Source organism: Leuresthes tenuis, unplaced genomic scaffold (genome assembly GCF_036924035.1).
Source record: "Leuresthes tenuis unplaced genomic scaffold, fLeuTen1.0.hap1 SCAF_1, whole genome shotgun sequence".
Lineage (NCBI taxonomy): Eukaryota > Metazoa > Chordata > Actinopteri > Atheriniformes > Atherinopsidae > Leuresthes > Leuresthes tenuis.
In genome coordinates, this window is record NW_027325355.1 from 17,193,675 (window position 1) to 17,220,978 (window position 27,304).

Sequence of the window (27,304 nt, forward strand, 5' to 3'; positions counted from 1 at the left end):
ACCTGGTAAAGGTTATATACTGCAAAGACGAGTATTTGCTTCTTTCCTCGACTGTTTGTTCAAACTGTTGCTTCCTGATTCTCTAACTTGCTTATTAGCTTGATCCAGTTGAGTGAGAGGTTGCTCAGTTTTTACTTGGTGTCATTTGGCATCGGCCGAGCTTTTCACCAGCGCTTCGGCTCAGATGGCCAGGATAACATAAATCTATGACATGCAGGTGTCTGGGCTGTCCTGCAAGCCAAACGCAGACCAAATTGGTCCGCAGATAGTTTGGCGTGCCTCTGCAGTTGGCTGTGCTTCTTTAGTAGCCTTCCTGCCACCACTCTCCCTCTGTGTCAGCTGCAGAACGGGATCACACTCAACCTCAGGTGTTGGAGGAAATGTTTCTGCCAGAACCGAACTGACAAGACTCTTCCCCAGCTCGCCAGACATCTCTGCCCTCGCAGAGCCCCTCCTGCCGCTCTCCCCATCGTCACTGTTCCAAAAAGCCAAATCCATTTCAGGGATCCACGCTGGAAGTCAGATTCCATTAATCAAATCACAGCCCAGCACGCTGTTGGAGTACCAACCACCCGGCTGCATGCTAATGAGGCAGGAAGACGATGTGAGAAGGGTGGGAGGGAGTGTGTGTGTGTGTGTGTTAGTGAGGTGAGGTCTCCCCCAGAAGCTTCTGTAGGGAGGGAAGAAAAAAAACCGCCTGGAGGAGGGGAGCAGACGGTAAACACAGGCCAATCTGTTCAGTTTCACAACCTGGCTGGTCTCAGGTCTGCCCACCTCTGCATTTCAGTTTGTGTTGCTGCACAGCTTTTAACGTTTAAAAAAAATCTTCTTTCTCGTGTTCCAGAGGTCCACCACACTGAAACTTTGCACTATTTTCTCTCACAGTAAGGACCAGCCAAGTTTAACGCCTCTGTTCTTTGACAACAGCTTGACTGAACGGACATAAGACTTTAAGTCAGGGTTACCCATCACATTACATTGAAAAATAAGGTGTTAGTGACATTGGAATTTTTGTTAGTTTGTTCAAACAATCGGAGGGGTCCTGGATTTTGGATAAAAAGGTAACAAATACATCTTAATTCTAGCTTGGGTATCTGTCTGGCTAATTAAGCTAGTTTTAGTTCACTTATTTGGGGACAGATTCACTCTCTGGAAAGTCCTAAAGATGCATTTAATGACTAAAAGACGCTGAGCTGAAACATTTGAAACAATTGAATGTCCTTTACAAACAAGTAACATCCAATATGGAGAATATTGGTTTCTAACTTTAGCTGGTGTACGTACAGTTTGAATGATATGATCTTTATCCACTGTTCACTCAATTTTAAAATCTGTAAATGATGAAAATCAAATTGAGAGATTTACCTGGAAATATTTAATATGTTTTAGACAATAGCTGCTTTACACATGTTGAAAGTTTTTTCCTTTCCATTTTTTTTCTTCTTCTTCTTCAGGCAGGTCTGAAGCTGACACTGAAACCCTTTGAATAGGCCTACTATAATTCATTAGCTTCAGACTAGCATCCTAACTGTCCTGTCTTCACCACAGACACGTGATTAATCTTGGATGCCTGAATTTGTCGAACTTCAGCCGTCTTCTGAAATTTCAGAAAAATAATAAGAATTAGAGGAATTGTTTTCATTTTGAAAGGAGTGAAGCTGAAAAGCAGCAGACCTGGCAACACACTGGCTCAGAGAGGCAGCTCCGTGCACGGTGGATGGAAAGGTTGAGTTATCGATCTTGTACCCGGCTCTTACAGGACTGTATGTGTGCGTGTACTTAGTGGAGTTACTACACACAGCGGATTCATTCAGTGAAGAGCCAGCAGCACAGCCCAGAGGTTTGAAGGACTTCAAGTTTCAGGAGTAAGTACGGCCAGTGGGCTCTCAATGGATTGATTTTGTGCAGAGACATGGTGATAGAGAGTTGAGAATCACCTCGTTTTCCACCTTGTAGTTTTACAACCTTTTTTTTTTTCAAAATCCTCATAGTTTGAACCACAGTAGCCACCATTACTTAATGCGTGCAGTGCATTCTGTGTCGGTGATGATGTGAAATGGCCATTCTCGACTTTTCAGTCGTGATTCAGCATGAAACATATTGTTTCAGTGCAACACGGTGCTGATTTTGGTTCTAGTTTCTTGTCGAAAAGCAGCGAGGGAAGTAAAGGAAGTCTTCACAGCTCTCGTAGGAAACTGAAGGTGTAAAAACACCTTCCAGAAAACCAGCGGCTGTGCTCATGTCACATTAATTTTAGCCTCCTTCACGCTGCTGTCAGCCAGTCAAACCTTGAAAATAATCAAAACAAACGTCAAACACAACAAAGACGAACCCTGATTACATGACAAGTGAACAGTTTGGACTTGAAGCTAATAGATAAATGAGCATCATGAGGAAAAACCCAAACCTGAACTACGCAGCTCGCATATTTAGCTTGTGCTTTTAAACCGCGGTTCCCTTCATTGTTACGGTTGAAAAGGTTTTCAGGATGTGTTGCCCGGCTCAGAGTCTGAAGTCTGCACAAAAGAGATGGACGATCAGCTTACAAAACCCTGCGCGCTGTGAAATGTTGCACACTGTCGAAACCTTTATTCGTGAATTACGGGTTCTTTAAACGTAATTGTTACCCCACAAATGAATGTGGTTGGTTAATGATGGGTTCCTTTTGCTCTGAAAGTAATGTTTGGTTACTAAGCAGGTTGTAATCCGTTTGATTTAATATGCACTTGCAGCTTCCTTTAGCTTACAAAAATACACACTTTGAACCAGGGTGTTTTATTTTTTTCCCCCCATCTATATATTTTTTTGTCTCAGGGGAGAAAAAGGCCGCTCGTCCCTGTTCCCTCTCCTGCAGCGCTCCCCCCCAATTAATAAGAGCAATCAGCGTCAGCGTTTGACTGATGATGGCTCCCGCGAGAATAACCATCACCAGAGTGATTACGATGGTAGAAATACTTTTTAAAGCAATAATGAATGTGATAATATATTTAAAGGCTTGCATCAACCTCCTAATGCCCTGGATTCACCAGATAAGAATATGTCAGTCACTCCATCTGTGAAGGAGGCTGCTGCAGGCAGATTTTTTTCTCTTTTTTTTCCCCCCCTGTGCGCAGAAAACAATAGTCTCTGTTATGATTATCTCTAGGAAATCAAGTCCACATTTAAAAGGAAGTACAAGAATAGAGGCGGAAAGCAGGCTGGTTAACACCCTTTGACCAAAACACAGAGATCCAATGCAGCTCTGTCAGTCACGCTGTTTCCTCCATTACCCCCGCAGACAGGATATCCCCCGTGTTGTGGTGGGGAACTGTGTGAGAGGAGAGCTCAAGACTCCTTTTGAGTCTTTTATTGTCGTCATTTATGGTTCAGGGTCAGGCTGTTGTTTACTGTGATGTGAAAAAGAAAGTGCACCCTCTTTTTAGTATCGGGACAAATAAAAAAAACAAAAAAAAAACAAACCTCCAGTCGTTGCCAGGTCTTAAAATGAGTTCAATTCAACCAAATTACACTCAGCCATGTGTCAAGATGCAGAGGCTACATGATGCTACAAGTTTTGTAGAGTTTTTCTGCATTTTGGCTCAGTTTTTGTCATATAATTCATGACACGGTTTATTATGTCATGTGTCGTTCTTCAACTGAGGTTGTATTTACCCATTTTTAGGACCCGGTATTATTGTCAATAACAGATTATTGTTATTGTCTCAGTTTTATTATGTTTTGGTACACAAAAGGCACCAGATTCTGTTTATCTGTGACAGGGTTTTTTTTACTGTCAGACTTCAAAGATTAAAGCTGATCCTATCAATGTTTACGTGTCAGCATTGGATCAAATTAGGGTGCAGATTATGACAAGAGCCCCTTTGACGAAATGGCGAAAAATAATCACCCGACTCTTTAGGTTCTCCTGAGTCCTGCAGACGGCATCTTTCAGCTCATTGTTTTGATTCAGGGTCCTTCACAAGTGCATCCTGAATGTTTCTGTATTTGTGTGCCAAAGCCCTTTAAATGTGTATTGTGCTGTGTTGTGGAATTAAGATCGGCCACAAAGCAAGTGATTACTGTGAAACAACGAGGTTAGAAACGGACGTTTTTTATCCGCGTGGCCTGCTGAAACCATGGCACACTGTACGTCCAAGCCGGAGGGGGAAGGAGACAGATGAGGGATTAACTGAGCCTGTGGAGCTTTTCTCTGGTAATGGAACTGCAGAGCTGGCATTGGGCCATGTGGCGATGGGGGGATATTGGGCTGGGGATGGGGTTACCTGCCGTTCACGCTCTACACAGGATTAGGGCTGTAATTGCAGGGGGTCAGCACAGCTAATGGAGCTCATATGTTGCAGCTCACATGGATGGAATGAGGAAGGATGGGGTGCATGTGGAGCAGAGTTCACATTGGGATTTGTGGTCGCTCAGCATATCCCTGAAGCTTGGACTTCCGTGATGGACCCTGTCACCACTTTGAACATTTTGTAGGGCAAGCAGCTAACGGGTTGAATCTCAAAGGGAATCAGGAGACTAATCGATCCTGAACTACAAAGTTTCAGGAGAGTCCCCACACACCCCCACCGTGCCCTCTGTGGCGTCAGATTTGTGTGATAATAGTTTTTAAAGGTGTAATCCTCCCACTAAACTTATATTTTTCTTTCAGGGAGCGAAGCCGGGACCGCCACAAGTCACGCAGCAAAGACAGCCGCTCAGAAAAATCCGTCACGATAAACACGCCGCCAGCAGAGCCGCTGCTGGGCGACTCGGCTGTTCGGGGTGAGCAGGTCCAGGTAGGGCAGAATTCACACACAAACACTCCTGAAGCCTCCCACTAACACCACACAGTCATTCACCTTTTACCGAATTACCTCTCATTCCAAACCTGTCCCCATAATTTACTGTATGTTGCTTTAGGGACGGATAACAAGGCTAGTCTGATTTGCAAAGGATTTGGAGAGATTTATCAGTCGCTACTCACAACGACTTGGAATGATTATTGTGTTTATCGGCCTGGGCTGAGACGGGCCATCTGGTATTTCAGGGCAAAAGCCAGAAGGGCCAGTCCACTTTCGGAGAGCTCTCTCTCAGGAAGTGTGTTTCTGACACAAATCTGCAACAGGAAATGGATGCAGCGAGCTGCTCCGTTGGACAGCAGAGCTTTGCTTTATTCATTTTTGTCGAAGACAGAGCCTGTGTTTCACTGCTGTGATTGGTCAGTTAGAGATGAGCGCCAGTGCGAGGTGAGGAGATGGCCTCGGTAGTCCCTTCTGAAATGGATCAGGCCAAGCCAAAACAACAGCCGCTGCTTTTGACCGTCAGTCAGATTTCACACTCTGTCCTCGGGAAAACATGCTAACTTGGATGTGTACAGATGCAAGATCAAAATATGGATTATGTGATGGATTATTTAATAAAAGAGCAGTATAAGGTAAGAAACTGTTGCATATTTGATATTTTGGCACTTGTCGGGCATACATTAGGACAGATCTAAATGTTGAAAAATACAAGCTGCATTATTAAGTCTTTGTTTCATACATGCTGTCGATAGCAAACAGAAAGTCTGCGGGCTCATTTTTCAGTTCAAAATGCCAGACAGACATTTTGTTATGTTACTTGGATTCGGATAAAAGGCAGATTAAGTGTCAGACAGATCGATCAGATAACAACTTGCCAGCCGAGCTGGTTGCTGCTGTCGGCATGTTAAGACGTGAAATAAGGTAAGCACACGAGGCGGGAGCTGTCAGTCCAATAACAGTCACGGTGAAATAAAACCAGCAACGGCCAATTACTCGCCGTGAGTTTTCTGTGTTGCTTTAAACCCCGAACATAATCTTTTTTTCACGACCTCTAATGTAAGAAGTAGTAACAATTAAGTCATTAAAATAATTTGGGGTTATTGTAACGTTATGGGTGGTTGACGGATAAAAAAAAGTGAAGAGTTTGTGCTGTATTTCTGTAAAATCGCCTCCATCTGGACTCAGAAGCTGAAAAATGATGAGGAATGGACTGTTGAGCAAATAAAAAAAAAATAAAAATCTATTTAAACAAACTAAATACTAATAACTGTATAAATAACTCATTGATTTGGTTTAATTGCTGCCTGGCCTGATGTTGGGCTTTTATTTGAATTAATATTCAAAGATGACGATCACCTTGGGCTTGAAGAATCAAATGAACAGATGAGACGGTATCATGCTTTGACCGCGGCTGATTTATTGTAAGGCAGCATGTTTCATCATGTCACCTTTAAACCACAGCTGCCTCTTCGTGGTTTTTGGGAACAGCTTGCAGCTTAAAGCAAAGTTTGTTCCCATGGTGTAAAATGAGCATTTTAACAGATGTGGATTAGAATAAAGGTGCATTAAAGCAACACGTTAAGTTGAGAATGAATTATACTGACGCGGTAAAATGGAAACGGTTCCCTGTGGACCACTCATTTTGTTCGCCAGGCTGTGAAGCATTTATTACTGAGCCACCAGTCTGGCAAAACAAGAAAAAGCCTCGATGTGAGGATATGATGCAAGACAGTCATTTCTCTGCAACGACTTTGAAAGCAGCACTTTGTTTCACAGTGACATTGAATGCACCCTTTTTGCTAACCCTTTCACTGGAACATGCTGGTGTGTTGTTGTCTCTCGTCATTTCTTTATGGTACCAGTGACACCAGTTATTTGGACACGACTCATATGTCCAAAACAGCGTATCGAAAACAGCTGACAGCATCCTCTTGGGTATGATCTGATATGATCTGATATGATACGCCAGATATCACCAGAGTTGAAAGTGAACCTCAAAGGAGAGCTCTCTGAGTTGTCATTTGTGGATGTCCCCCACAGCTGTTGTTGATTTTTTTTTTTCTTCCAGTAAAGACAATGACTTTTTCCACCTAATTTCAACAACCAGCAGCACAGTCAACATATCGTCAACTTCTGTAGACACCAGGCAGCCTCGTTTATTTGATTTAAACCAGTCAGTGGAAAAGTTATTTCTTTTTATCTTTCTCCCAAAAGCTCAAGCTCGTCAGACTGTAACCGAGATAAAGTTTAACTGACAGTGAACAGGTTTTGAATGAACAAACCTGAAGGTATCTCAGAATCAGTGGCGCTTATCAATCCTGAGGCTGCCAGTTAGCTTTGGAGTCACAGACGATTGAGTTGAGTTGTTTTGTTCCTGAATTTGGTCTCGGCTCAGTCTCTGATGACAGATTCTAATCTTCGAGTTCACAGAGTTGGCGCATTGGTGCGATTCCTTAAGCCTTGTTTTTCTAGTCACTTTCTTAAACGGTAAGTTCGACTGCTGACAGAAGCAAAGCAGCAAGCACACATTACCCACGAGTGAGTCATTGTTTTAGTCAGATTCGTTGCGACGGTGTCTTTCATCAAGTGTTCGGCTGAAGTGAAAAGATGAAAAACACACACAGGCGACCCAGCATCAGTTATTGACCTACTTGGCACTCACTTCCTCATGGGGCAGGACTCGTTAGCAGACTCTGTGTACTTAGGACTGTGTTTTTGTTCCTGCATTCTGTGTCTGATTTCAACACATGGCAGGATTTGCCAGACAGCACTGCCATCCTCAGTATTTTGCTCTTCATGTCTTATTCATGCCGCGGCCTGCAGTGCTGCTGCCGACGGGGCGGGGAGGCTTTGGCTTCAGTTTGAGTAATCAAGGCCACCAATTCTACTGAGATCGAGGCTCAGCACAAATCTGCGTGTCTGAGGCTCACATATGCCCGTGAATGCGAATGTTTTCTTGTCGGCGCGCGTCAGTCTCGTCTCCGAGTCGCACTGCACGGCGCTGCGCTCATTACTCCACTGCTGGGACTTAATCAGAGTCTTGGCTGACAGAGCAACACCATTGCTTAAGGCAGGGATGTCCTCACAATCCTGCAGAGAAGTTTCTCAGGGCTGCGTCTGTGATGCCTCGCCGCGGGAATTATAGTAGGGGGGGGGGGGGGGGGGAGGGTGTGTTTTACATGTAAATGTGTCTGAAAGCCCAGCGAGAGATTGAGTTCAACACCAACCCAGCCAGAAATGGCGAGGAGGATTTGTGGCGATTGTGTGTAAAATGTTACACTTGGCAGTGGTAGCGTGTCACAACAACAGTGTGCCACATTTACAGGGAAGGTTTGACCTTTTGGTGAACACAACAGCATTTTGTACATTTGTTTTTCTTTGTACTTGGATTTTATTATCTTAATGCAAGGCTAACTGCATATACGCTGCATAAAAATACGGTTTGTGGAAGCCTGCTTAGTCTGTTATCTTATGATAGACGTTTTTTTTAATTTTTTTTTTAGAAGAGACTCCAACAGACACAAGCTCTTTTTTTCAGGAAAATAGTTGAGAACATGGTCTTGCGTATTTGTCAAAGGGCAACTGGACGTCGTTCTGCAGACGGCATCTGCAGTTCATGGAGGAAAAAACGGCTGATGTTGTCAAGATTTCGCGATGAGTTTGAACAGAACTCTTGGAGCTGGTTGCTCCACTTTCAGGAACGCGTCCAAAGCTCCAGGCTGTATGCTAATGACTAAATGTGGAAAATCCTCTCCAAACGCTAATCCAGCTGCAAAATCTTTAGGTGGGTCTGTGCAGCATCTGTGCTCTGCGGTTAGTTAATCCACCTCTGCTCTGTGCTGCTGGCTGGAAGTCTGTAAATGACAATGGAAGTGAGTATGGCCGAGATATTGACTTTGTGCTGATGGACTGACGCTGAGGCGTGTGAGTAATTGGGTCAATTTATCCTGCTCTTATTGTTGTGTGGAACTGGATATTGCAGCTCGTAGTGAGAAGTTGATTGGAGTCGCTCAAGTCAGCACAGCTCTGCAGCTCAGGAGTGTGTTATGGAGCGCTATTGTCTGGGGTGTCAAACAGGAGAAGTGTGATATATTGAAACTATAAAGCATTCTCTAAGAATTAGCACCTTCCTTTGGCTGCCAGCAGTGAGAGAAAGTGCAGCTGGGTTGATTGTTAGGTGTGTCTTCAGAAGAAAAGCCTCGTATCGTGTGAACCTTGTGTGAATTGCTCATTGGATCAGTGCAGCGTTGTCACTGGTGTCTGTGTCCTGCACTTGGTTGTGTGGACACTTGTGCAGAGATCAAGTGCACGATGAAAGGCAATTTGGCTGGAAATGCACTCAAACCCGTTTGCTTTGCTTGGCTTGGATTTGATTGCATAACCTCATAGCTTACAACCAAATTAAGGGCAGTTAGCGCCCAATTATACGGTTGCATTGGGTTCTTTTAGTGCCTCTAAAGGATTCAAATACTGTCCCGCTGCCTCTGTCAGTATTATCCACACTTATACATGGTGATTTGGTGAAGGAGCACGTTCTATAAATCTTCTCCATCTTTTCCTGGACTTCCCAAACTGACCTCGACCCTCTGCCTCCCGCGCTGTCTCAACATCCTCCCGCCCTCCCCGCTGCCCTGTTCATTCAACCCGTTTAAACTCAGCTGCTTTGCGACCTCAGCTGTTTGCCAACTAGAGCTGAATGTCAGACGTTGAGGGTACAGTGAGAGCGACACAACTTTTGGCATTCCTCGGCAGACCAGCGCGCGGCTAGCTTCCGGCGTTTCAGGCTCTAAGCGGGGGGGGGACGCGCACTGGCAGCCATGTCGAGTTCTTGGAGGAGGCAGAGAGCTTGTGTCCACGTTTGGGATCCCTTCTATCTGGTGAGTGCCTCCTGGCTCAGTTTCCTGTGAGACAGAATCCCGCAGAGCTTCATGGTTTTCATGGCTGTGTGTTGTCTTTGCTTGTTGAAGATTGCACGGTGCCGGCTGCAAGCTCTGTGGAATTAGATCTTCAGTCGTTGCTTTTATGTTGCCTCTTTATCAGTCGTGATGGAACAATAACTTCCATATCATCGAGACTCGAAAGCCTTTCCTGTTCCAACTGTCAAAGTGCCGTTTTAAAGCCAAATCACCACAGACAATGGCACAGTGATGATATTTTGCGTGACTTCAGCTCTATGACAAACTTGGAAGGCACCACTGGAATCACTGACAAGATTATATTAGCCAGGCAAACCTGTTCTGTAAGCTTCCTTTTTAGGAAGGAAAGTCATTTAAAAAAGTCACCTGATCCTTATCGAGTTCTAAAATCAGCAACATATCGCACTGCGTCATTGTTTGTTGAAATAAATACTTAGCCAGAGTGCAGAAGCAGTCCATGCTGTCATTCAACAGCTGGTGGAACCACCTGTTGCAGCAGCTTCTAGTTTTCTGTGAGATGTTATCAGTCTATCGCATTGTTGTGGAAGAATCTTCTTTACAATGTTAGTTCAGTTCATTGAGGTTTGCAGATGTTGGTTTCTGCACAGCTCTCTTAAGGTCCCACCACATCGCATCAGTCTGGATTGTAGGTTTGCTGCTGTGTTTGGGATCATTGTCCCGTTGATGACTTAGTTTCAGCCAAGCTTTAACTGTGGGACTGATGAACTCACATTTAAGTCCAGAGTACTTTGGTATACGGAGGAGTTCATATTTGACTTCATGACTGCAAGGTGTCCAGGTCCTGCAGCTGCAAAATGAGCCCCGATCATCAGCCCTCCGCCACCGTGCTTGACAGTTGGTATGAGGTGTTTGTGCTGATATGCTGCTATGTTTGGTTTTCTCCAAACGTGCTGCTGTGCTTTATCACCAAACATCTCCCCTTTGGTCTCATCTGTCCAAAGGACATTGTTCCAGAAGTCTTGTGGTTTGTTCAGATGTAGCTTTACGAACCTGAGCTGTGCTACCACTTTCCTTTTCCTCCTCCAAACCTTCCAAACAAGCCAGTCGTTCAGTCTTTTTCTGATCGTACAGTCATGAACTTTAACATTTAACATGCTAACTGAGGCCTGTAGCGTCTGAGATGTAGCTCTTGGGTTTTTTGCAGTTTTTCTGAGCATGGACGGTCTGGTTTTGGGGTGAACTTGCTCGGACGTCCACTCCTGGGAGAGATTCAGCTTTCTTGAATGTTTTCTTGTTGAGTATATATCACTTTAGAATGATGGTTTGGACCATCATGGCCTTATAACCCTTCCCAGATTGATGAGCAGGAACAATTGTTTCTCTCAGATCATAGTTCTTTACACTCTGCTTTTGCATTTCAACTATTTTTTTACTTTTTTTTTCTTGAACAATTAACAACCCGTAAAAAATCACGTGTTTTAGTTTTTTTAGGTTGCATTTACCTCATTTTAACACCTGATAAGGACCAGGTTATTTGCTATTATGCGCCGTAACATAAAACCTTACAGTTGAAAGAGGGTGCACTCTCTTTTTCACATGATTGAACATTTTCTTTGTATTCCACTCTTTATATCACTCAAAAAAGTATGCAGACTTTCATTTTTCTTTTTTTCCCCTGACAAAAAAACTCTAAAATACCTGGACACTGTGGTTACTCCAACAGGAGGAAATGGCCTTAATGTGTCAGGGACTATTTCCAGCCTGTAGATGAATACATTTTGGTGCTCCAGTGAGTGCATATTTGAAGTGGCAGGATAATATCTTTGGGTTTGATACACAACAAACGTGGCCTCTCAATTAATAGCTACAACTACAACAAAAAAACATGTCACTCAGGACAAAGTGTGACGCATCGGTGGGGTTTTTAATAGTTTTCGAACCACTCTTCAGACCTCTTTGTGTCGACTGTTACCTGACTTGTGGCGATGAGGCGCGGCGTCAGTTGCTCGGACCGACAGGTTGGGTTTTACCTTCCCACAAGCACACGTATCAGCACAGATGCAGCACTGTGACGCCGCAGTGCTCACTGGGTCAGAAGCAATGACTGGAGAGTGGCGCTGAGGCAAGAGGCAAACGGAGAACGAGGAGGAGCAGGAGAGAGGATGCCTTGAGGGAAAGAGGGGGATGGAGCGGGAGAAGAAAGGACTGGAACGGGAGATACACAGCTTGATGGCAGTGACACCTAATTGGTGTTTTAGTTGATTTAACCTCCTTACAAGAGTCAGATTTCTATGCATTGTGCTTCTCTAGTCCTTCTTCCCCCTCTCTCCCTCCAGCCCCATCCACTCCAGCTGCTGTCAGGACAGCCCGTGTGATTCCTCACTCCTCCCTTCCCAACTCTTCCTCATCTCCTCATCACTCCCGCTCTCCTCGCTCTGTGTCTTTCATCACAAAGCCCCTCACATTATGTGCCAAGTGAGCGCACAGTCCCATACAATACCTCCTGAGGCATGATGGCAGAGATTTCTATATTAAGACGGATAAAGCGAGGGGCCGGACCGCGGATCAGGAGAGTCAGTGAGGTCACGCACTCAAATTCACACTCTGGGATGCATCGGGGGAAAGGAGAAGAGCGGCTTCCTACAGACAGGACATTTGTGTGAGCCGTACTGAGGTCAATTTTGGGAGGTGGGGGGGTTTTCGGATGCAGTTGCCAACAGTGATGGAGGCGGGAGAAGAAGTTCTGCAGGTGCTTGAGGTTTGGGAGGCTATAGAGGAGATAAAGGAGGTGGTTGTTGCCACCATAGAAGAAGACTCTAATACTAACTCACCTCCAGAGGCCAGCTGTGGACTAGGGACTAAAACAAGCCAGGTAAGGATGACCACTCCATTTAGCTAATGTGCTTTCTTACTCACCAGAAACAAAGCTGTGGCGACTGGAATATGTGTTGGCTGATGATTCTGGATAAACAACAGATGTTTGGTTTTCATGCTTAGTGTTGCTTTAATTCCTAATGAAATCATTTGCATGAGCTGGGACGCATGTGCACTCAGGCATGAACTCTAAGCTGCATAAAGCATATTTGTCTATCTGCGTCAGTGTGTGTGTGTGAGTTTTTCATGGAGAAATAATAACGTGAGCCGTCCTTGTTTGTGCTGTTGGATTAATTGTTTGCGTACGCAGCTGATGTGGAAGGAAGACACTGGTGTTTGCAACTCTTCTGACCACAGTTTGACCTGAAATCCGCCTGTTTTCTGTGTCACCGACGCAAAGCTTTTCGTTGGAAACTGATCCTCCAAACTAAACAGTAAAATACCGTTTCTTATCTGATGCCTCTGTCAGTACAACTGATTTATCTCTATCTGCCAAAGAAAAGTAGGTCAGGTATCCTATTGTGGCGCAAGAGCAGTAAAAGTTTGGTTCGGTTTTGGTACTAAAACTGGTTTCGGTGTTTGTAACACTTTGTGGATCTGCTGCTGGTACGAATGCGCTTTTTATTTTCTTATTTCCTGTTCAACCTTTTGACTGCACTCATTCAAGTGCCAACCACCCGCCTGTCAATATGCCACGACCAAGACTTTGCGTCCACACCAATCAATGGGAAATTTAGGGGAATGCAGATCATGTGGGTGGTTTGTGGCCCTGGTGAAAAGACAGATGATGCATATTACTGATACCAATATTAGATTCTGCTTTACGTTGGGATGGGATGGCTCTGTAAGCGTTACCACCAACCAACTTTGGAGTAGAACCAACTGCGAACGTGGCTTCTCCTCTTTTAAGAGCGAATATTATCTTACTGTGGCCCGAGTTCAATTCTCGTCACATGTAGGTGTGTCTGGTGTTGGGCAGGTAATGTTCAATGGTGCTGATGAGAGCAGTCAGAATTAACCACAACTTTAATTTATTAAGAGATGCTAAAACGCTCTGTAACCCTTCACTGTAAATGTATAGGGTTTTTTCCATCTTCTGTGCATTGTTAAATAGGAAGTTTTACTCCTATGCTCATGACTGTTTCAACTGTAAATTGTCTCGATGTCGCTCTCAAATGCCGCTCAGCTGTCAGTCCTTCATTGTCTCACAGTCGTCTCATTCATTTGAAGCGCTTTCCTTCCTTGTCCTGACAAGTTCTTGGCAGCCGCACAAGTGGCGCACACTGTGTTTAAATGACAAAGTGCTCATTGGGAACGAATGTTGCTATATTTTACACAAACATGCACACACCTTGCCTCCCAGCAGCGAGCAGAATGCACTCATTCCTACGCAGAGTGAGGGGCTTTGTTTGCACTCCACTTAGGGGGAAAAAAGGCTTTTAGCGGACGGTTGATTTGCTGCGAGAAACAATGGCTGTTGTTTATGCTCTGGTGATGACAGAAGGTAGAAAAATACACCTCTGACAGCTTATTAAATGTGTGGTAATGTTAAATGTAGAGTATATTTGCCAGTATGAGCAAAAATGGGTTGATTTCTTTCACTTTAACTGTTTTCATCTCGCACAAAATGACCAGAAAACAGCTGGAGCTGTTGTACAAATTATCATCAAAGAAAACCTAAAGGGTCTTGTGACTCGGGGCCCTACCAGCAGCGTGGTAGTACAGTCTGGTGCCTGTGTGCATTTCAAGTGTTTTTCTGGAAGTGTTTAAAGCTCAGCAGCTGCTGTTTCACGGTTGCAGCATTGCTGGATTTTTATCAGAGAAATCATTTTCTGCCGCATTCTGAATCTTATCCCCGTGCTCCAGAAACAGCGCCTGCTCGGGCCGTTTTTTAATGCCGCCGTATCTTTTACTGGTGTGGAATGTGATGGAGAGATTTCCTCAGCTGAAACGTACAGCGTTGCCGTTCTGGATCCCTGCCTTAGTGCGAGATAAGCGCCCTTTTTAGACGCAGCATTTTTTTCTACGCTCTGAGTGTAATTTTCACGCTCTCTTTGGTTTTGGTTGTGTAAGCGGTGCACAAATTCTCATTCTTGCCTTCTGAAGCAGGTCCAAAGATATGGCAGACAAATGGGGACTTTGTTGCTTAGTTGCAATCATCAACGGAACAGTTTGACAACAGTTCTTTGTTTTTTGACTGATTCTTTTTTAAATTTCAGTCTCAAACAATCGTTCTTCATGTGTTCATTTCACACATGCCAGACAGAGGCGGCTCAGCCCCGCATTGGTGTGCGCTTGCACACAATCAGCCACTATTACAAAATCAGCTGAGAGGGCGACAACAGCGACATTGCTCAGAGTAGCGAGTTCTGCTTTGTCCACACATAGACCATTTTGTAGCGGCCTATCAGTGGTGGATCAGCTTCGACCACCCCGACAAACGCATGAGAAAAGGCCTTTTCTCTGTCAAAAAATACCACAACTTAGCTAGTAACCAGTTTTGTTTTGAGAAGCCTCTCACAGACAGGTCATCTGTTCCTATGTTTCTGCTGCTGGATTTAATGAAAACGTCAAAGATAACCATATAGACAGACACGAAAGAGTAGTTTTGCACTGAGACTTGACAGAGAGCGGAACAAAAGGCAGCCAAAGATTCCAGTCATGTTAGCACGTTTCACTAAATCACTGCTCTGATGTAGACGCTTGCACAGCAAGGCTGGAATTGTACCTTGATTCTTTTCTCCTTCAGCATCTTGTTCAGCCATATGTGAAGACACGTCATTTCGGACGTTTGCGTCACTCGGCCGTTTACCTCCGAGCGTTTCGCCTCAGCTCCTCCCACTGCACAGGAACTGCTTGTAAAGCCTCGTCTGCAGTGATGTCGGACAAGAGCAGAGCTGACAGGTGTTGAGTCGCTGTGTGTGGTGTATGTAGCGAGAGGAAGATTTCACGTGTTGGTCTGTCTGGGCATCTCTCGTTACTTTCGCTTCCTTTCTGGATCAGTTGTTCTCCTCGCCCTAATTGACCGCGTTGTTATTGAACATTTCTGCCCTTTCCCCCGCTCGCCTCTTTGTTCGCCGTCTCCTCGCTGTTCTTCTAGGTTTCACTTATTTCCAGGTGATGAATGGGACTGGGCTTGCGGCAAGGCTTTTTGCCACTGAACCAGATCAGCCTTTTTGGTGATTAGTTAATCCCGTGAGGAAATGTGGGTCACCGACATCTGGTTTTTTTTTTCATGCTGGCTGTGGGGAAGCCCCGATGCACCAGTCAGGATCCAACAGCATAATCTATTTTTCTGATTAATCCAACACTCTCCTTGTCCTTCAAACTGAAACGTGACAAAAGCCCATCGCATCTAGATGTCCTCATGACTTGTAACAACACGGATGGAGTTCTGGAGAGTCCTTAAGCGTCTGTTGTTCAGGGCTATGAGAGAAGGCCTTTGAGTGATGAGTGTAGATCAGCTTGAGGACATGAGATGCTGTCATGTCTCCCATGGGTGATGTCGAGATACGCCGTGGTCAGAGGCACTCCTTTTTAAAGCTAATGCTTATTGATTTCCTTTCTCGTTATCACCCAACACGCAGCGTGCTTGTTTTGACAGCAAGGTGGCGGCCAGACAGGATTAAGACTTGAAAATCTGTAAACGGTTAGCCAAGAGAGATGTCCTATGATCCTCAGCACATGAAGCCCATTATCGACTCTTTCAAACTTAAAATTAGGGGGGGAAAAAACGCTGTTAGAGGTTTTCTTCTTTGTGCCGATTAGATGCGTGGGTTTTTCAGCCTTGATGGGTTGGGACTCTTCTCGTAACCAAAGCATGCGGGCCTGCTAATAGAAAAAGAAAATAAGGAGGCTTTGCTTACTTCAGTTCTCTGTGGGGGGATATTTGCTTCATGCCAATGAAAAGCCTGTTGCAGAAGTCTCTGCGGAGAGGGTCGAAGGCTCTCTGGTCCTCCTCTCTCATTATTAACGAAGAGGCTTTCACTGCTCCGTTCCACAAACAAGCATCACTCCAGCTGACTGGACTGAAATACAAATAATTGATGAGTTCTGCGCCATTCTCTCTCGGAGTCAGTTTATCTCCCTTAAGCTTTTGAATTCTAGTAAATAAATGTGTGGGCCAAAGGAACATTTGTCTTCCTGGTTTTATATTTTCTTCTTCTCTCACATTAAACACCTCTTTGAAGTTTATTTGCTTCCATAAATAAACAAGATGGAGGCACTTTGCACCCTTTAGTACACTCGGTGTCCTCTTGCCCGTAAGAATGAGGTAACATGTGCTCGCTCTGACACTTTGAACCCGAGTCATGCATTCCGCAGTCCGGTTTAGTTTTCGTGAGCTGGGGTCAGCGGGAATGCTGGGCTCCCTCCGCAGAAATGCAGACGGTGACACGGATATTTACAACGTCGTGTCAAAGGCCAGCTGAACCCGAGACAGCTCTCGGAGCTGGACTTCATCAAAGAGACTGTCAGTGAAAACTACACCAACAGTTAACCTGTCGTCGGCTTTGAATGATACCGTAAATGTGCTTTAAATGGAATGTAGACGGTCTTCGTCCAAGTTATCAGAGCATTCGATCTGCTCACAAAAAGTCAAACGTTCGCTCCAAACCCACCCTGTTACGACTCCCCTCGTGAACCTGGACACAGAACTGAAATATAGTGTTAAATCCTGCTTCCAGCGTGTGAGAATAACAGCAGCCTCTTTCATGCTGCATGTGTCCTCCTATTGTTCTGCTTCATCTCTGCTGTTTTAACCCGGAGGCTAGCAGGATATTCTCTGTCCCAGTGCACCATCCTCCTCCTCCTCCCACCCCACCCCCCCATCCTAAAATGTTATCTCCTCACATCTCCTCCACAATCCCTTAATCTGCATGGACCACATCTTTTAGAATGTGATCCTTAAAGAATAATGCGTGTTTATTGCATTTCGGGGAGAGCAGAAAATGAACTGGCTTTCCCCTTTTTTTTTCTTTTTTCTTTTTTGCTGGCATGAGCTCACAGGGTCATGTTAGCAGATTGTTTTGATTGCCATGCAAAGGGTCCTTATCTGTGTTGCTCTAACAGCTCCGCTCCGACATCGCTGACATTTATTATCTGCGGATGCAGTCAGACGCAGACGTCAGCGGGCAGCCCAGTCGGCGGCTCGCTGTTTACTTTTTCCACTTCCCACTTTCTATTCCTTCTCTTTGTCACGTGCTTGGAAACGGCCGGTCGTGCATTTGTAAAAGTGGCCTTTCAGTCAAAAGTTAGGATGCAATTTCGCCCGACAGGATTCATTTTAGGGGGCTCATTAAAGATTAAGAGAAGAGTGATGATGAAAGGGAACGGGGGTGTACCTGCTGCTTTAAGTCATTCTGCTTTTCTTTCTCATATTGTCAGGATGACAACTGGGGCGAGACCACCACGGCCGTCACGGGCACATCAGAGCACAGCCTCTCCCAGGAGGACATCGTTCGCATCACCAAGGACCTCGAGGACAGCGTGGGGCTCGACTGCCGCCGTTACCTCACCCGGACCTTGGCTGTGATCCTCGGCCTGCTGGTGTTCCTCACGCCGCTCGCCTTCCTCGTGCTCCCACACCTCCTCTGGCCAGAAAAGCTCCAGAGCTGCGGGACGGCCTGCGAGGGCCTCTTCATCTCCGTGGCCTTCAAGCTGCTCATACTGCTGCTGGCCGTCTGGGCGCTCTTCTTTCGGCCAGCGCGGGCGGGCCTCCCGCGGGTCTTCGTGTTCCGGGTCCTTCTCACCGTGCTGGTGCTGCTCTTCGTGGTGTCCTATTGGCTCTTCTACAGTGTCAGGATACTCGACTCACAGGTGGGTTAAGAAAAGCGTCCGCGGGCATAAATAGAACCGGCTGTAGTCTGACTGCACAGGCAGAGGAACTAAAAATACACGCAGAGAAACTCCAGTCGCTGAGGATTTCTGATATTTATTGCTTTCATTTTTAATGCCTTCAGGAGCTTAACAAAATCACAAACAACCAAAGCAGAGATATTTGGTTCCTCCAGTAATGTGTGTTTACTGTGAGTCATGATTTCAAATCCCTGTCGGTTCATCATTCAGGATGCTTGAGGAAAACACACACAAATAGAAGGTCTGAAGGGTTTGGAGTCTTTTGAAATGTATGCTCTACATCTGGTCTTACATGTGTTTAATTTGGTGTTTAATCCCTGCCGGCGAATGCCATGTAAATTCTCTGCTTTGAAATGTCTTTGTACAAGATGCACAATCAACCGATGACGTTTTGCATGTGACTGGTTGGAAATGAGCCCGTTCGTCATCTTCCTCCACAGGATGAGAACTACCAGGGCATCGTGCAGTACGCCGTGTCGCTGGTGGACGCGCTGCTTTTCATCCACTACCTGGCCATCGTCCTGCTGGAGCTCCGGCAGCTTCAGCCGTGCTTCTCTGTGTGCGTCGCGCGCTCCACGGACGGCGAGATGAGGCACTACAACCTGGGACAGCTTAGGTGAGAAGCACAGAGGGACTCGTTTCATTCCTACAAACCCCAACTCCAGGAAAGTTAAGAAATCTTCCTATAAAGACGTATGATCTGTTCTATTCGGACTTGTTTGAACTTTCAACAGAAGAAAATCCAAATGATTCAGTCGTCCCTGTCGAACTTCATCGTATTTAGGAAACATAAGATGATTTCAGTCTTGACGGCAGCAACACGCAGGCAAAAAGTGGGACACCTCAAGTCAGAGGGATGGGAGAACAAATAGGAAGTAAGTGCTTCTGTACTCTGAGATGGAAGGGAAGACTTCAAGAAAGCGAGGGATATGCCAGGAGAGAAAAAAAGAGGGATGATGGAGCAGAGGGAAGATGAATTTTAGTGCGAGAGGTCGAAGAAAATGTAGAGACCGAAAAAAAAGAGAAAGTGGCTGATGGGGGGTGAAGAATTGTGCCTGAAGAAAAAAGGAAGGAAGGGGAGGAGGGGGGGGCTTCAGAGGGGAAACTCCTGAGAAAAGCACCGCAGGAAGAGGGCGGAGTACAGAGGAAACACCCCGGAGACCGAAGCTGAAAATCTACGGCTGGGAGTGAAAGAGAGAACAGAGAACTAGGGTTTTAATGGTTAACGGGAGGGTAGTGTTGAAGAATTCTAAAATGTACTGTCTGTGGGACTGGAGGGAAGGGGAGGCGCCCTTGTGTGTGTGTGTAGGAAAATACAGCTCAGATTAGACCGACCAGGTTTTTTCTGACCTTATCGTCTCTGAGGAAAAACAGGAAAAGCCCATTTTTAGCCAAACGCCGCAGCTCTCCCGATACTCCCCGGGATCAACATGCAGTCCACATGCAGTTTCACACACTCTCCTGCGTGTGGGTAACTCATAAAAACCCGATGGATTTATGGACGGATCTCTTTTATGAGAGGATGGATAAAATACAGTCGTTATCTGCTCTTGAATTCAGCGGTTTTAATGTTTCTGCGGTTTTTGCAGGTGTTTATTACATGTGTGGCTCTTGATTTCCACTGAGCCCAAAGTCAGACGCAGTAAATGAGTCTGGCTAAAGTGAACACTAGATAAGAACATCGAACGCCAGTTTAAATCCTTCAGTTAAAAAAAAACACCTAATAATACCAAATAGTGCCTGAAAAACCGAAGTTTTCACATCGATTTGCTTTGGTATAGACGTGTCAGATGAGAGTGTGTGCCTCGTAGTGCGGTTGGTGTGTTTGCTGGCTGCCTTGGGGGTGTTGTCCCTCTGTAAGCTGTGACATTCATCCTTGTTGGCCGGCAGCAGGCCTGGCCACGCTCTGTTGTCCGTCTGCGACTGTAAACACGCAGCTAATTAGAGCTCCCTGCAGACTGCAGCGCAGCATCTGGTCAGCCACACACACACACACACACACACACACACGCGAACACGCTCGAGGCAGAGCGGCTCTGTGTGTGTTTTGTTCTCTCGGCCAGTCCTCTGTCGCTGCTCACATTCTCGTTTCTCTGGCAGCCGACCACAGACTTCAGATAATGGCCCGGGCCCCGGGACCCAGATAACTTGTCTCTGTGTACGTTGCCTTTGATGCTCAAACACATTTGCGAACTCCCCTGACCAATCAGTGCCGCTCGGCAACAGAAGAAGAGTGGTCAGCTACTTTGTTGTCATGAGTACCGGGGTTATGATCAGGCTCCTGTTTCCTCGTCCGCGTCTAAATTCACACTGACGAGCTTCCTGCTTTTAGGACTTTCGTGTCATGTTTGGTCGGTTTGATGATTATTGAAGTTGGGAAGAGGCAGGGACTGACTCAGCGTTTACATAAGCGATCATTAAACAAAGATCCTGCCTGTAGCGGACTGTCGGGCTTCCTTAAGTTAGCCAGTGCTGCGTTATCACGCTCCCTGATGTTTTTAAGGAGGACATGAGCACTGCCTTCCGGTCTCTTTTAACACTCGACCCTCGACGAGTCATGTAACTGGTTTTAATCTGGTTTTATACTTGGAGAAATCTACATTTTAAGGACGTGACATTTACCACTGTGATATGTGCAGGGTACTAAATCCAGAGGTTTGTATTTGAATTTCTGATTTTATTTCTCTGGCATGTCTGCCCCAGCTCATCTGTCTCCAGGACAGAAATACATACACACTCGTATAAATACCTAACTGGGGCTGGGCGGCAGCATGATAAATGACAGCAGAGGTATTGATGTCATCTTTTCTTAATTATTTGGCAAATAAATCAACATTTGAGGTACATGAAAAAAACGCGGAAAGTGAGATGTTTTGTTCCCGATCCAAATGTTTCACAGGACCTCGAATTCTGTAGTTTGACATATATAAACGGACCCGAGCCTATATTTATTCTGTAACCCAATCAGAACGGATGACCACTGCGGGCCCGTTGTACATGTGACTGTCACCAGATGGCAAAGCAGAAAGGAAGAATGAGGTTTTAATGCTGGCTGGGTGCCTGGGTGTTTTCTATTGGTTTGTGATGAAGCAAATGGGCCATTACTGAGTGTATAATTTGTTCAGAGGCAGGGGAAGAAGCAAAAAGAGGTCAGAAAGTATCTAAAAGAGCCTCCATCGGTGGGTCAGAGGTCACCCTGCGATCCTCTGTGGGAAATGGGAAGCGCATGCTGCAGGCTGGTGTGTGCTGTTGTTTGTGTAGATTAAGTTAGCTTCCCACGTGGACAAAAGAATGACACAGCGAGCGCAAACACGTCTCTGGAGTGTGTGTGTGTGTGTGTGTGTTTGTTCCTCTGGAAACAAATGCGCGCAGAATGAAAAGGGGGCCAGTGTTATGCAGTTAAGTTGCGATACGTGTTAGTTAATGGCCGCCAGCATCTGCCGTCCTCCTGTCAGCCAAATGCAGGTCATTGAACTCTGCTTATGGCATCCCAGCAGGGGTTCACAGCTGTTCCAAGCCGCTGTGTACTGTAAACTACCGCAGTCTGGTTTTCAGTGTGTTCAGATCGCCGTATCGTCGTGACGTGTTTCTATTTATTTATGGAATTTGGGCGTCAGGCTGCGCGATATGACCAAAAACATCATCTCCGCGTTGCTTCCTTTTTTAGTTATGTTCATATATATTCTTTGCATACCCTTCCAGTCATGTTTGTTGCATATTAAGTATTTTTAGCTTTTCCCCGTCCTGTTCCTCGACTCTGTGTCTTGTGCTCCTCACTGATCGCTCGCTCAACAAACTGAGTTTGCAGATATTAAATCAGGGACTGGGGGACTGGGGGGGGGGGTCACTGCCTTTGGAGCTTTCACGCAAATTGATTACTGCCAATCAAGCTCAGATTTGTCTCAGATCTGGACGATTTGTCCGCTACGCGACAGGTGTTGGAGGTCGAAGCTTCAGTCAGCAAAAAGCCGCCAGGTTTCCATTCCTGTTGTACATATTTGCATTTAGAAGTTGGAACCAAAAAGGTGAATGGAAACAAAAGCTTAATTTTTATGTTTATTTGCTCACTTGAGGTGGAATTTGCCCGTTTCAGAAGTATAATGGTCTCCTCCTCTCTTGTTGTTTTATCAGTGTTATGGCTGTTTTCCCTTGGAAGAAGAGCTCACTGCACAATTAGATAGAAATAGAACGTAACACTTACGTTTAATTTAACCCACAAATAAATTTGGGTGCTTCTATTTGGAAACTCCAGATAAGTAAAAAGAAAACACGCTACGCTAGTTTTTCACTGTTGACCTCCACCATGTGACATCAAACGGACTTATTTGGTCGACAAGTAATGAAGCCACTGACTGTTGGGCAGTGGAAAGCTAACAACACTTGAATTTCCACTTATGATACAATAAGATGGTAACTAGACTGTGTAAAAGTAGCAAAGGAACATGAAGACAGAGAGCTAATTCAGTGAAATATAAGACTAAACAGTATTTTCAGTAGGCTGACATCACTTCAAAGGCTGTTGAGTGTGGAATTATGTAAAGGTGTATTTGAGACTCGCTTGAGCTCTTCTTCACACAGGCAGTATATTATAAAAGAGATGATTTATGGCAGTAACATGTGAAAACTCCCCACTTGTGTACAGTTGGTTTAATAGTGCTGGGCTATGAAGGACAAGACGCGGCACGCACTGATCCACACTGGATCAGGGACAGAGCTCCAGCTGCAGCTCAGAACGCTCAGTCAGTCTCCCTCTGACTCCCGCTCCTGCAGTCTTGCTCTCTGGTGTCACCTCAGACATCACTTCCTGTTGTCTTTGTTGGATCATAATTGGATCCTCTGCTTTTTTTTTCTCCCACGTGGGCAGACCGTGAAGAACGACCTGAAAGAATAGATGTGCAAAGCTCCAGTTAAATGTGTCCCTGTTTTCTTTTCTTTTTTTTTTTGTATTACTTCATCGTGTCTCGGCTTTTTTTCTCAGCTGTAAATCACCGCTGAGCTCGCCCAGAACGTTCTGTGAAAATGGATCGCAGTAAAGGGGCGACTAGGAAAATGCAGAAATCTAATTTGCTGTCAACAGTCAGCTGCTCTGAATGAAATTAAAGTTGTTCCACCGAGTTTTGCCTTTCACCGTGTCCCTATCTTCCCTGTCTGACGATGGGAAGCAGCACAGCACCATGAGGCAGTAGTTTGCAGGTTATTTCCATCGCAGAAGTACATCCTCTCTTCTGGATGTGTAAGAGCCGCCACGCTGTTGTGATTTTTCTCTTGTTTTGTAGGATTTTAAGGCTATTTCTCGCTCTGGCTTTCGATGTTGTTTTGAGATCTCTCAGCTCTCAACCCACGATCCCATGCCACTTCCAGCCTCCCCCCACTCACGAACCCACTTTATGTCGATGGTCCGAGTTATCCTCAGGATTTTCTGTTATTCTTAAAAAACTTTTGGAAAAAAAGCCAAAAAAATCACAAAAAGCCTCCCTTTCTCTCAGCTCTTCTCTATCCTTCCATATTCAGGTTGAAGGGTTGAAGACTTACTGCAGGGAATTCCAAGTAATTGGCATTGCGAGTGAAAAACGTCTCGTGGCAAATATTTCTCACGCTCTTCTCGCCGATCGCAGAGCTCGAGCTCTCGGGCTGGCCTCAGGCCTCCCTCGTGTAAAACCTTTCTCCGTTTCTCCTTTTCCCCTCCAGTATTCAGCGGGCAGCGCTAGCCATCATAGAGCACTACTACTGCGACTTCCCAATCCATAACCCGGCGCTGCTCTCCGCCTCCAAGTCCCGGGCCGCCAAGCACCTGGCCGGCCTCAAGGTCTACAACGTGGATGGTGAGTTCCCAGCAGCCCCTGCTGAGGGTGAGTGGGATGCTTTGCGTTGTCTCTGGTTTTTCTGTTTGTTATGGTGAGTCTCAGAGGTCTGCCTTTACCTCGAAATGGACGAAAATATGCTGGTGTTACACATTTTCATGAAGCGTTTACACTGCACTGACTTTCTTTTTCGGTTCATTTGGGCTGATTATGATTTCAAGGACTCATGAATCATTTTTGGCGTAAAATCGGCCGACAATCCAAACCTTTTTTCGCCTAATTTGTCGATAAGACTTGATAATTAAGTAAATACAAATAAATTTTTTTGACCTGCGGTCTAAAAAGCCAAACATATGCAGCCGATCTTTACAGGACACAAGGAAATCTGGCAAATATTCTCCAAAAAAAAAGATACAGGGACAAGGGACTTTTCAGGCATTTTGCCTCAAATGAAAGACTTTGTTTTGAATGTAGTTTCCAGTGAAGTCATCTTTTTTAGCTGTTGATATTTGCTTTAGATTCTAGTCTTTTGTGTCCAGCTGCTTATGTACAGTGAGCTCGAATGTACTGAAACGAGTGGTTTCCTGGAAGGAAGAAAATCGATCTCCATTTGCAGTTAATGTGCCCACAACATGTAGCGGTGCAAACATGCCGATACCATCTCTGTCCGCACAAAGCTGCTCAGCTCAACCGCTGTCTTTCTGTGTCTCCTCACACTGACGCTAAACCTTTGAGACGTCTTTAAAGCTAAGCTGAAATCCTACCTTTTGGACAGTAAGTACATGACAGGCCGCTGCTAACCAAAGCACCCTCACAGACTGCTGCTGTTCACTTTGAGTCTTTTAGAAGCACCTCACGTTAAACTCCCACTTCCCTCTTCCCTCTCTGCATGCCACAGGTGAATGAAAAAGTCCAAAGTCTCTCTGATAACAGCGGGCAGAAAGAAACACAAAACATCCACTAAATTACTGCAGTCCCTTTAAGTGTACTCCAGTTTTCACTCGAGTGTGCTAACTTGATTCGTTCCTCTTTTTCTTCTGCTGCCATTTGCCTTTCTCCTTTCTTCTTCCTCCCCTTGAATATTTGTCAGAGATAGCTGATGAATCAATAGCTATTACTCCGACAGTCCTCTCATTTCTCTCTCGAGTCTCACCATGCTTCATTTTCCTCCTGCAGCAGCCGCTCAGGGACCCTTCAGTGTCTCTCTTTGTTTCTCCGTCTCTCGCTTATCTCTGATCTCAAACTGCTTCCCACTCCCTCTTCCTCTCCGCAACCGCATGTTAGAATGAGTAATTCCAGCTCACGGACAGACAATCATTTTTCCCTGATTGAAGGATGGCGAAGCCCCGAGCGCAGAGCAGCCGCAACACTCAATTACACTGCGTCCAAATGACTTCAAGTGGTGTCTTTCCTTTGTTTTTCTACTAGGCCTGATGAGCTATTTGCTTTCATGTTGTTTTCTCACGTGCTGGGAATCCATCATAGAAAAGGCTGTTTTTGTAAAGCCGTTCTTTCTTAATTCAAGTGTTTCATTCAATCAAATCATATCTTTATATCATTTCTTGCCACTGTGGCTTTTTCGCGTACTTCAGGCTTTTTCTTCACGGTGAGGTCCGATTGTTACGGAGCTTTCCACGACTCGAAATGTCCGTTATTTTTCAAAAATCTCGGGTAGGGGTTCAAATTGTTCCAAACAACTGTCCCCACAGGTATTAGGTGACGTTACGTGTCACCTGCACTGAAGCACCTTTGCAGATAAATCGCTTCAGTCAGTTTGAATCTCCAACATTAGCGCGTTTATCGTAGCCTCTTTTCATCAACTCTTGATTCATTGAACACTTTCCCTGAATAATGGCGGAAATGTTGCAGATTTCCTCATCAGAAGATGCTCTCGACCCGAGTCATTCTCTCACAGTAACGTGATGACTGCTCTCTCTGCCGCTTTCCTTTCCGACACTCAGCGTAAGGCTTCTCGCATATGAATGGCGTGTAACCCCGGCAGCTTGGTGGTGTTTGAATCTTCCACCTCTCGGCCCATGAATTATTCTGCTCACGCTGGATCCCTGCCCCGCATTAATAATTCACCGGCTCTGCCTGCTTTTAACCTGCATTAACATCAAGCAGGGTTCATCAGCAGCCTCCCATCCAAATTTTAGAATAGAAACTTTTGAAGTTCCCCAAGATGGTTATTTAATTGGACACCCCGTGCCTCCTGATAGCACCAAGTGGCTGACTGTGAATGTTTGAAAGTCAAAAGCCATTCATATGGGAGGATTGTTTTTTTTTTAAAAGGTTTTTGAGTCTTTACAGTGCTCGGAATTATTTAAATTTATGACTCTGCTCGGCTGTTCCTGTCAGCTCATGGTTTAAATGTTGCAGGTGATAAAAGGGATTGGAGCAAGGTTTACGTGCACTCATAATCTACCTCCTTTCACTCTAAGAGCAGCTTGTTCCCCCACACTGCACTTTATGTCATCATGAAAGCCGTCTTTTCTCCTTTACCGTCGTCTCTCTGCCTGTGAGATCAAATGAGGCTCCCATTTCACACAGCAGTCATTCCTGCATGATGGGTTTTTTTTTCCCCCCACAGGTCCTGGGAACAATGCGGCGGCGGGGCTCGCTCACTCCCAGTCCAGAGCTATGATCGCCGCTGCGGCCCGCCGCAGAGACACCAGCCACAACGAGCTGTACTACGAAGAGGCTGAGCACGACAGGCGTGTCCGCAAACGCAAAGCTCGGTGAGTCGGACCACAAAGTAGCTGCGAGCGTCTCTGGAGGAGCGTGGAGAACTTCGCCTTTAGATGAAGCTGCGTTTGCTGTGTTTTGCCTCCAGGCTGGTGGTGGCAGTGGAGGAGGCCTTCACCCACATCAAGCGCATGCAGGAGGAGGAGCAGAAGAAGGCTCCAGGGGAGGTGATGGACCCTCGAGAGGCAGCACAGGCCATCTTCCCCTCCATGGCTCGGGCCCTGCAGAAGTACCTGAGAACCACCAAGCAGCAGCACTGCCACAGCATGGAGAGCATCCAGCAGCACCTGGCCTTCTGCATCACCAACAATATGACACCCAAGGTCTGACCTGACCCCCTAACGCGTGATCGTCACGGCCGTGCTTTTTG

General features: G+C 45.6%; 1 protein-coding gene across 3 annotated transcripts in view; it reads left to right on the forward strand.

Moving 5' to 3' along the window:
- vangl1 (VANGL planar cell polarity protein 1) overlaps positions 1–27,304 on the forward strand; it is a 44,560-nt gene that overhangs the window by 15,252 nt on the left and 2,004 nt on the right. Inside the window, exons 3-8 of one of the 3 annotated variants that reach the window (XM_072383809.1) lie at positions 4,649–4,775; positions 17,918–18,349; positions 18,829–19,004; positions 24,077–24,237; positions 26,780–26,927; positions 27,023–27,257. In XM_072383809.1, coding sequence (XP_072239910.1) covers positions 4,649–4,775; positions 17,918–18,349; positions 18,829–19,004; positions 24,077–24,237; positions 26,780–26,927; positions 27,023–27,257 — 1,279 coding nt within the window. Of the gene's footprint in view, positions 1–4,648; positions 4,776–5,233; positions 5,414–17,917; positions 18,350–18,828; positions 19,005–24,076; positions 24,238–26,779; positions 26,928–27,022; positions 27,258–27,304 lie in introns of those variants that run through there. The other 2 variants (XM_072383867.1, XM_072383921.1) reach the window with 2 other exon arrangements.